Source organism: Molothrus ater, chromosome 5 (assembly GCF_012460135.2).
Source record: "Molothrus ater isolate BHLD 08-10-18 breed brown headed cowbird chromosome 5, BPBGC_Mater_1.1, whole genome shotgun sequence".
NCBI lineage: Eukaryota > Metazoa > Chordata > Aves > Passeriformes > Icteridae > Molothrus > Molothrus ater.
Window position 1 is genome coordinate 62864210 of NC_050482.2, and position 11608 is coordinate 62875817.

At 43.1% G+C, this 11608-nt stretch overlaps 1 protein-coding gene across 2 annotated transcripts in view; it reads right to left on the reverse strand.

Moving 5' to 3' along the window:
* The window catches only part of GNPTAB (N-acetylglucosamine-1-phosphate transferase subunits alpha and beta), a 39842-nt gene extending 28447 nt beyond the window's left edge, over window positions 1-11395 (reverse strand). For both annotated transcript variants that reach the window (XM_036400214.1, XM_036400215.2), the window contains exons 1-3: window positions 11260-11395; window positions 6593-6678; window positions 614-733 (exon numbers count right to left, since the gene is read on the reverse strand). In XM_036400214.1, the coding sequence (XP_036256107.1) occupies window positions 614-733; window positions 6593-6678; window positions 11260-11376 (323 nt within the window). In that variant the 5' untranslated portion in view covers window positions 11377-11395. The remainder of the gene's footprint in view (window positions 1-613; window positions 734-6592; window positions 6679-11259) is intronic.
* Between the last annotated feature and the right edge of the window lie 213 nt (window positions 11396-11608).

An 11608-nucleotide genomic window follows, 5' to 3' on the forward strand; every position in this document is an offset into this window, starting at 1 on the left:
TCAGTAATTTTGCAGAACTCTACAGCAAAATCTGCAACAACAAATGCAGCAATACATGTCTTTGCTTCCACAGATAAAGGCCAACTCATACCTTTATAAAATGCATAAATTATTTCCCATTTCTCAGTTTCCGTATTTGTGAGACTATGAATCTAACTAATCTAAAAACAAGAACTTAAGAAGCATGTTAAGAAACATGCTTCAGATTTTATGAAGCCTACTATAAAAAGAAATACCAGGGGGATGAAGAGAGAAAAAAGTGATGAAGAGAGGTTATATACTGGAGGCATAGTTTTATTAATATTTACAGACTGTTATAGAAATCAATACGAAAGGACATATACAACACACAGTTTTCCACATGACATTTTACAAATTCATGACAGGACAGCCTTAATTATTATGCTTACCTTAAACAATTTTCTAATTAGACAGTACTTGACAGCTAAAAGTAGAACTGAAACAAGGTTTTGGCAATAATCAAATGAACAAGTGAGAAAATGAGCTTTTAATTTTCACGTTGAGTAACATGGGAAAAATAACAACAAAGAAAACTAGCACAGTATTAGATTGCTGCTGTCAGTTAAAGGGAAAAAATATCTAAGATTATTACCTCATTATTTTCTGTTCTTCTTCCATCTGTTCCCTGACCTGTTGCAATTCTTTGATCAGTTCCACATCTGTGCCGTTCACCCAGGTGTACACCACATCAATTGGCATGGGTAAACAAAGCCTACATAATTCAAAGGAAAGCTATATGAGCTGTTTAATATTACATTACAAGTGTTTGTGGCACCCTACAATAGCAGTTTCTGTCTAACAAGGGAAATACTTGGTGTTTGAGCTGCAAACAAGAAAGCAAAAAGACTCTCTTTAGCTATATATATACACCATGTCTTAATTATACACAAGCCTTTGACAAAACAGCACAGACATCAACCAAAGGGACACAAAGTGGTTTTAACTGTTCAGTAACTAAAGGAAATCCTAACTTTATGCTCTGAATTTCACTAACTCAGACTCATGGCCCTGCAAACACATCAAACATTTTTCAAGTCAGTACCAAAACCTGAGCACATTGTTAATTCACCAGCTACTTCAGACAGGACAGCATGAAGCATAACTTAAATCACACTTACTGTTATTTAATTGCACAGAGCCAGTAATATCTCAGCAGGAGCAGGTCTCCATCCTAGGAATGTCTCTTAGATTATATTAACAGGACATTTCATAAAACAACAATCAAATTCGGGTACACGAATTCAGACTCTAGACACGGCAGACAAATTAATTCTTGACACAACTGAATATCCTGGAGCTGTTTCTGGAGAGTTACATACTTCCTAGCATGCAAAGGCAGAAGGAAGGAGTTTGGGTACCTTTTTTCCTACTTTTTTATGATAATCTCCTCTCCAAGGCCCACAGCTTTATGTCAGCAGGTACTCCAGGCTACTGCCATGGGTGAATCTGAGTCCTGTACAGCAGGATACCCCAGTTCTTATTTTCAAAAGTTCCAGTGTTGAGCTATTTAATACCTTCCTAACTGTAGATGGCCTAGCAAACATTGGAAAACATCATCCTGTGACCACGTGGATCTCAGCATTAGAGAGGTTCAAAGATGTTCTCTCTCCACTGACTGCATCCTTCCAAAAGCATTCAGAGAGAGACAGAGCTTGCAGGCAGGTGTTCTGTCACCTGCCCTTGCACAGCATGCCATGCAGAGAGCTTGCACCCAGCTTTCTTTTCTACTGGCTCAGGCTCAACAACTGAAGCACAAAATTTGTTGAAAGGTCAGCCAGTAACTTGTCACAGCACAATGGGCAGGAACATTTTGTGCTCAATTTACCCATGTTCCTAACCCAGCTGCAACACTCAGAGGGAAATTCTGAGACAATCTAAACATCTCAGCTGCAGTGCTGCCTTCCCTAGCAGCACCACCCAGAAAGTCTCTCACATCTGCAGGGGCTACCCTTCTATCAAAAAAAAAGTCAATTTACTGAATCCAATTACCCTGCTATTCACTTATTTCACTTTTTTATCCAGAGATAACTAACTTCCAGTTAGTCATGCTAGTTATATTCAAAACAAGGTATGTTTTGAACTAAAACATGCTCCAGAGGAATAGAAATTCAATAGCAGGAGCTCTTCCAGCTTTTCTGCATTTGTTGTGATCAGTTAAATTACTGGTTTGACAGTCCCTGGAATGCTACAGCTCAGAAAGGAGTGTTTTAGGTGGAAGCACCTGACTCAAGTTAGAGGATTTCAAAACTGCCCAACCTTCAGCCTCCTGGGCAAAGTGCAGAGCCCATTCAGGCAGGCTTCATTGAAGAACACAGTATGTCCAAAAGAACTCCAGCTCTTTCTATGGCATGAAGCAATTCTGACTTCTGTGAAGCCTCTCTCCACTTTACCATGTCCTAAAAGTGTGTCTCTACACTGTAGCACATATACCTATGTAATTTCCTCCACTATGCTACATACAGCCAAAAGCTAGGAAATTCCACAGAGGAAAAGCATTTTTGGTCAGATGCAGGCATGTCAATTCAAACCCTGGCATAGTGAGCTCATTCTTCATTCTCAGTGGCAATAGAGACAGACCAGTAATAAAAAAAAAGTGAATTGTTTGCAGATCCACTAGTCTAATTGCTTAAAATTTATCCAAGTACTCAGTAAATTTCCTTAATGCACCTTTACAGCACACATTGCTTCAGAAAGCAATACTTATCAAACATAATAATAAAAAACAGATATCTCAAGTTAATTTGTTGTTTCTGACTAACACTGTACAAACTTTAGCTAACACTTAAGTCTGTACCATTCTGGAGTTGGCCAAAGCTTTCTGGATGGTTTCATGATTTCCTAAAGTACACTGGGAGGTTATAATTTCAGAATATGTGTAGTAATTACATATCCTCTGAACAGAGCGAGACATGGTTTTCCCAGGAAAATCTTGGGAAGCTGCATAGAATCTGTGGGAAACTTAGAGCAAAGAATTCAAACAATTATTATCTCTTCTCTGTAACCATTGTTTATATAGTTCTCCAGAGTGTGCTATTCATAGTTCACCAATAGTGTGAGAGAAGATTCCTAAAGGCCAATCAAGTCTTAAGCCCACCATTGTTTCTATAAGAACTGTAGATTTCTAATGATAAAGTATTTTCATGCCATACAGAGTTTCTGTATCACCTTTGGCTGTCCCCAATACCCCTGCAGTGATAATCAGTGACCCAGAGTGTGTTACATCAATCACCCTTTGTAAAGTCACATAATACGTATGTATTGGAATTTTGCTGTAAAATGGTTTAAAATTAAAAGGAACAAATCCTACACTTCAGTAGTACTGTTCTCAAACTCTATTTTAACATTCAGAGTCTTTTGCAGATTATTGAAGTTCAGAGAAACTCAACAACTGTCTCTCAAATTCTGCAGCTGTGTTTCCTTCATATGGATTCATACATTCAGGCTTCATCAGAAAGAGCAGTCTGGCAAACAGGTTAAGCCTAAGGTGACCTGAGTTAATTTACTATTTACAGCCACTCTTCTAATCAGCTACTTCTCCTCTTTGACATGACTGACCTATGGTTCACTAACAGATGTGACTTGATGGTGCAATTTGATTCCACGTGGGAATTATCTTAACACCTTTCTACAGAAAATCATCACTTTGGAAAAATCCTTGGAGATTCTCAAACAATTTATTGAGGTTTTTACATTTTTCTCTTTACAAAGTGTATCAATTTTTACTTGCAAATCTAAAAACATCCATAGGATCCTGCTTAAAGACAAAACCAGACCCACCAGACAGGACAGGGGAACAGTTCCTGCCAGGAATTTCTCATACCTATGATGTGTTTACATAAGAGAACCATCATCACAGCTGAGATTGTGGGTAGAAGACAAACTTTTGTCTCAACATCCACTGTTGCTGAAGGAGTACAGCAGATTTTGGATCTCTCCCAAGCTACCATATGGTGATCTCTAACCTTGCTGAGCCTCTTTATAAACAGTGGAAGTCTAAGATGCTCATAGTAAACCTCCCAGCCCTCCTGTTCCAGCTCTGTAATCATGCACTAACAGTAACTGAGCTGTTGTATGGGTATTCCTGCTCCCTGATTTGTACATCTTTTCCTCTCTTCAGCCTCACTCAGCTCAGTTAATGGCTGGCCAACCACTGACAGCTCTCATTTGCTGCACCATACTGAAATCAGGCTGCACATTTTAAAAGTTGGGGATTATTCCTTCACATCTTTCCATATGTATTTTTGAGTTTTAAACAGGACATCCTGGAATAGCAAAGTTACACCTTACAGTAAGTAAATTAAACTTACTATACCATTTGCAAGTAGAGAAATAAAGTGCAGTCCTCATCCAAAACACTCATGCATAGAACTTCATTATTTAGTTTCCTTTTCTCCCTTTTTATTTTCATATCAAAACTTAGTCTTCAAAAATGGGTTTGAACAAAGTGCCTTGGTAAAAAGCCCTGGAATTTCTAGTGCATTCTCTCAAGCCTGAGTAATATAAGAAGCAAGTTTAGCAGCTGATGTGGCTACCTGAAAGGTGCCACATTTGGGATGCCAAGGGTTTGGAACCAGAAGGAGAAACAACCAAAAGCTATTGCTAAACTCCAAGGCAAAACCAGAAGTCTGCCTTGGTCTGGTAGAGAACAGTGTTCAGTAGGTGTTACTAATGATGTCATTGTTTTTGTGTGATGAGCTTTTTGAGTTTATCATCATAAGGAGCTTGCCCATATACACAAATTTGTCTACAATTCACAGTGAGGTTTTTTCAGAACAGAGAATTTTACCTGCAAAGCTCCTAGAGAACAACACAACTCAAATTCAATTGAAGGCCCTCTAATATTTCCCAAAGGCCTGGCAGCTTTTACTTTCCACAAAGCACTACACCTGCTTAATTTTCTAACCAACAATCCTCCTGTTCTCCAATTCTGAGTATTTTCCCCTAGCACTAAAATAGGAACTGATTAAAATCACTGGACAAGCTAGATTCTATCTGGAAGTCCTCATTTTATGTGTAGCTCTGTATGCTGCATTGACACCAGCCTAAAAAACTCCACCAAACCACCACTGATGCAAGTGCCTGCTGCAAGATAGGGTCCATTACTGCATTTGTGAAGTTTGATAATAAAAATTAATTGAACCCCTGACAAGAGACATCTAAAAGTTAACAAATGCCTGAAAGTACTGCCTCCACAAAGACTTCTGGTTGGTATGAATTTTTAAAGGAAGTTGGCAGCTGCACACAAATGTCACAGCAAACTTCCCTGTTACTCCTGACATAAGCTTGTTAAAGGCATATTGGTGAACCGGAATAATTTAAGCACCCCTCATAAAAACCTTAAGCTTTTGCTCAGGCAGCCAACAGTTCCTTACCAGGCACTGGATGTTTTGCTCACAATCCTCAGAAATGAACACTAGCAAAGGATGCTTTCACAACCACAATGAAGGAAGGAAACACTGTAGAAATGGGAAGTGACCATATCTGTACCACAGCAGTAAGATTTGTGATTGTTTTGGAAAAAGTAAAAAAAACCACTCCAGTTAATTATCACAAAGGGATTTTAGCAGTGACGGGACCAAACTGCCATGTTTCACTACAGTACTACTAAAACATGGCTATTAAGCTATTCATCCATATGAGCTGCATCACTCTGCTTTTATCTGTCATCCACTGGAAGATGGGGGAGAGGAGTAGGAGAAGAGACTACAAAAGTTCCTAGTATTCACCAACACCAAGCAATGAATTTTACAGACTTATCTCACACCAAGCAAAGTGTGACAAATTGATCTGATCATTTCTACTGTTCCATGATGCAACACACCTCAAGGCAGATTGAAGCTTCTGCTTTCAGGGTTACCTTTTATCCCAGTCAAGTGTATCAATATTAAGAGTCAGGTGATACCTGCTAAGTAGCTTTCTTCCACCTACCAACTCACAGTACACTTACTCCCTGAGCAACAGACCCCAATGGCTATTCAGACATGAAAGATGAAACCACAGGAAGTCATGAAGCAGTTAACACAACTGAAATAAATGACCCATATGACTTGGTTTCCCACTTGCTGTGAGAGATTCTCCCATCCACTCAGCTTTTAAAAAGCTTAGTAAAAGCTTTTTACTAGCTTTGGGACTTCTCTGCTAAATAATGATCCTCATAAGACATCACAGAAAACATTAAGTATTTTAAAAATAACTTCTAGAAACACTGAATATTGAAATGTTAAGCACATAGGAACACTACTTATGTTTTCCTAACTTAACTTGGAAAACATGTCATGGCCTCCCTTCCTTGTTAACATTGTCATCATTTTGATGTTTCATTAGAGACTCGATGAATTAAACACATTCAAAATATAAATTTATTATATGACTAGGTCTCTCAAAAGCCAATCTTCCAAGATGGGAGATTATGCATTAACTAAGCACTCACTAAGTTGAAAATTTGCTGCAGATTTAGAGACCACACAGTAAGGTTCTATTTAACAGTATGTTACTTCAACTAATATATTTTATTTAAATATTTCATTAGAAAGTAAAATGTGCAGCAGTGTCAAGTGCAGGTCAAGCTCACCTATTCTGAAATGATTTGCCAGCAACGTTGTCTCTGTATGAATCAAACATAACATGATACTGGTCTCTACTCCACTCCAAGACAACCTGCAAAGAAAAAAAAAAAAACCAAAACCACTTGAAGTCACCACCTGTTAGACTCTTAATTTTCACCTTTTGAAATGTTTAACCATAACCAATTTCATTCCAATTGATCTATGAACAACTGAGCAGACCACAATCCCAACTAAATTATGACACTGAGGCAGCAATCAGACCCAGAACTGAAGAGCACACTTAATTTAAACAAACTTTGCTTTTCTCTGCAACAAAGGATTTCGACTTATGTACACTCTTTTTAAACTACTTTTTATTTAGGTCATCTCTGCCTTGTTTCTTAGCATCGAAAAATTCAGGAATGTTTTCCCAAAACTGAGACCTAAATCAAATACACTTGGATACAAGCAGGAAACCCCTAACACACACACACACACACACCCCTGCACAATTTTGTTCATCTTTTTCTATTCTCATACAGGATATACTGAAGTATTCACATCTCCAAAATTTGAGCTTTGCAAACAGCCAGGAAAAAAATTTTCAACAATATTCCCCACAATTTTTCAACAATAAAAGTTGAGATAATAAAGAAGTCCAGGTATTTTGAGATAGATATAAAACATGTATTTTCTCCTCTGAGATAAACTTGATATGATATCTTTTACAGTGAAAGTCCAACCTTGAAAACTACAGTGGCATTTTGTGCTGCTTTAGAATTGAAGGCACAGTGGCTGAATTTACTGGATAAGTACATATTTCTATGTACTGGAGAGTGAAAAAAACCAAAACAAATGAAAACAACAAGACAAAAAGAAATAAAACCAGGAAAGCATAGTACTTATAGTACCTACTTTACACCACTCTCCCTAGATTTAAATGTTATTATTGCTTATTTCTTGTACTGTGGGAACTATGAAATATACCATTTCTCTAAGGTCACCTTCAAAACCATAAACAAAGCGTCCTCCCTCTAAAGAAGTTACGCATCCCTCTACCCTCGTTGCCACTAAAGCCAATTAAAGCCTTCCCTAGAGCAGGGAAGCTCCATCATGTGCCTGGGTGACAAGAGCACACACCCAATTCCTGCCAGAGCTGCAAACGGTCTCTTTGTAACCAAGATCACATCGGCACACACAAAGGACACAGACTGCCCAGGCAGGAATAAAAATCTCCTCCCTGAAATACCGAGGTCAGGAATTGTCTAAAAAGCACACACTATTACACTTTCTTAACGCACAAGTCATTAAGCCCTTCTGCCAAATGCCAGGTTTAATATAGAGCACATTAGAAGTTCTTATCCACGTGGAAACATTTGCTCCTACTGATAATGACACACTGACACATTGTGACTGATCTGTGTCTAGAAGAAATACAGAAGTGTTTGAGTAAGAATATATTATATGGATAATATGTCTCTCCAGAAGAACAACATTAACCATTCCAGCCTTTTTCTTTGTCTTTTTGTACCTATAGCCAAAATGAAGTGGACAGATCCCTCAAGAACACATTAAAGAACAAAGTTAAAAACTCTTCCTACCTGATATATTTTTCCCTGCAACTGTTTCCACCTGACACATTATGTATGCATCCTGCAATAATGCCTAGAGGCCGTTTTGCTTCCACTTTGCATACTGGAATTACAAATCCACCAGGGGAACATTAAAAGGGGAGAAACACTGCCTATTAGGAGATACTGTATCAGACATGATAACAGTGTCTCTGGCATGTTCTGTAATAAAGCATTTTACAAAGCAGAGCCACCTACGGAAGGATGGCCAAGAAGGGTTTATAATCAAACTGCCCTAATACTTAAAGCTCGTCTTACAAACAGGGAACAGCATTGACTTAGACCTGGCTGCCCTGTATGTTTTTGCAGAAAAAATTCTCACTCATGTTCAATGCCCTATTATTTCACTGAGATCAATGTTTTCCTTCAAATGAAGCTAATTTGGAGCTTATGGCTGTGAGAACCAATCTCAAATTATTTGCCCTAACCATCCATTTTTACTCCACCAGTAACACTGGTATTAGCATGAACCTAAGAAATCAGACCTAATTTTACCTACTAGAACAACAACAAAAAAAAGCTGGCTTTGGGGGTGTGGGAAAAGCAGAACTGCAAAAGCTGTTCAGACACCAGGGTCTGATAAGTGCTGCCTCACGCTGCTTTTTGTTGCTTGAGTTTCCCTGCAGATGGCTAAAAGTGGTTCAGCTGGTAATTTCTAGCAAGGTTTCTTGGTTTCATTTTCCAAACAGCTTTAGAGTTTTTTTATTAGTTGCTGCCTTGCAGATTCTGTACTGGAGAAGCATTCTCCATTCCCACAACAGTCGTTGGAAGAGGTATAATAAGGGTGTTCATTCCCACAAGCCTTGTCTCTCCTAAGTCACTGAACTACCACTGGTTAGAAAATACAAAGGCAAAAAGCAAGATGCACGCAAACATCTCTCCCCAGGCTAACCTACCACCCTTTTGGAAAGGAAAAAAAAATTGCAGGTGCTTTGTTTGTGTTTTTTAGCTGTTTTTTTTTTCTTTAAAAAAACATTACTGGTCACTTTTCTTTTTGCTTCATATATAATTTGGAAAGTCTACTCCTACACGAATCTTCCAGTTCTTTTGCTCACTCTCTAAATTGTAGCTAAGCTTTCCAAGTAGCTTTGAAAGGATGGGAAGCAGCAAAGTAAGATTTAGCAGGAAAATCTGAGCAGTGATTTCGACTGATTCTTACCAAAATCAGCCATAACTTAGACAACTGCTGAAATATTTTTTAAAACCTTCAGAGTTCTACGATATTCTAAAGTTGTGGTTTAAGTCCCCATTCCGAAGAAATGCAAAACTATGTCAGTTTCACAGCAGCACAAAAACTACACCAATTCAAGTTGATACTCATGTAAAAACAGGTGACTACGAGTGGTTTACAATTACTTAATTTGCTGATGCCTTTGAAGTGTTTCAGGAACTCGTGGTGTCCACAAGACAGCAGAGATTAGTACTTTATGCAAAGATGAGTTAGTACACAAAATAAAGTTTTGATTGTGGTACATGCAAGAGTTTCAGATAATACTCTTTATGGCTCTTTTTTTTTTTCCCTGTATCTGAAAGAGCTGATCAAATTAAAACAGAGAAGGGAACAACAAAAAAAAAAAAGAACCAGTTTAGGAATCATGAAATTCCAGTCTGTTTGTATTGAACATTGCCATCCTTTCAGACTGACAAAAATAGTTGATTTCCCTAATTCCTCACTATATTAACAAACACTGCACTCAAGTAGGATTCATTTTCTCCTCTCCACATTCCTTCAGTGATGACTTACCAAATCGACAGGGCAATGTGAAATGAAGATTTAAACATTCAACATACCCGTGCAAAATCGTATCTAGAAGAAGCGCAATTACATTGCATCATTTACAAAATAATGTGAGCGAACTAAATAAGAAGAAGCGATCTAAGCAGACTCTGCTGCGCAGCTTGGAGGAAGAATACATTTAACTCCTTAAACCCCGGCGAGGGGAGAGATCCTGTCACTCCCAGTCCACACGCGAAGGTGACATCCAGCACAGGCTTCAAAAGACTCAAACAAAACCACAGCACTAATAAGTCACCTGATGAGGGAAGTGGAAAAGAATTGCACAAGAGCAGCGAACAGCAGCTGTCCGAGCACGCAGGGCTGTGTCACCTGTCAGACCCCGGCTCAGCCCCGAGGGACACTCGGTGCTCTGAGCGTCCCCGCAGCCCAACAGGTGCGGCCGGGGCGGCGCGGGGAGCGGCAGCGGGGCTCGGGGATGCGGGCACAGCCAGCCCGGCCCCGCGGGGCTCGGGGATGCGGGCACAGCCAGCCCGGCCCCGCGGGGCTCGGGGATGCGGGCACAGCCAGCCCGTCCCCGCGGGGCTCGGGGATGCGGGCACAGCCAGCCCGTCCCCGCGGGGCTCGGGGATGCGGGCACAGCCAGCCCGTCCCCGCGGGGCTCGGGGATGCGGGCACAGCCAGCCCGTCCCCGCGGGGCTCGGGGATGCGGGCACAGCCAGCTCGTCCCCGCGGGGCTCGGGGATGCGGGCACAGCCAGCTCGTCCCCGCGGGGCTCGGGGATGCGGGCACAGCCAGCCCGGCCCCGCGGGGCTCGGGGATGCGGGCACAGCCAGCCCGTCCCCGCGGGGCTCGGGGATGCGGGCACAGCCAGCTCGTCCCCGCGGGGCTCGGGGATGCGGGCACAGCCAGCTCGTCCCCGCGGGGCTCGGGGATGCGGGCACAGCCAGCCCGTCCCCGCGGGGCTCGGGGATGCGGGCACAGCCAGCCCGTCCCCGCGGGGCTCGGGGATGCGGGCACAGCCAGCCCGTCCCCGCGGGCACGGCGGGCCTGCGGCGGCGCGCTCGGCACAGCCCAGCGGGGCTCACGGCGCCGCGATGGGCGGGACCTGTCACCGCAAGGCGCCCGGAGAAGCACCTCGCTGCTGGCGGGACAACGCAGCTAGCCGGCTCCCCCGAGGAACAACGGCCCCGCATCCCCCCGGGGCCGTGCAGCCGCAGGGCTGCGCCTGTCCCGCCGGCACCGCTCGGCTCGGCACGGAGGGAGGGAGGCAGGCAGGCAGGGCAAGGGGGGCAGCCACGCCGCGCCGGCGCGGCGCCGTACTGACCTCCCCGAACTGCAGGGCGGAGACGATCATGAGGACGAGGCCCCCGAGGCAGAGGCAGGGCCCATACCTGTGCGACAGGCAGGTATAGGTCTGGCGCTGCAGGAGCTTTAGCAGCATGGCCCGCCGGCGGCCGCCGCCCCGCACGGCCCGGCCCGGCCCGGCCCCGCTCCCCGCGCTGCCTGCGCCGGGCGGAGCCACCGGCCCGGAGCCCGCCCCGCTTCCGGCAGCGCCCGGCGCCGCCTGGCGGTGGCGGAGGGGCCGCGCTGAGGGAGCGGCGCTGCGGGCCCCTCACGGAGAGAGCGGCGCGGCCGGCCCGCACGGAGGCGGCGAATCGGCCGTTCCGTCCCTG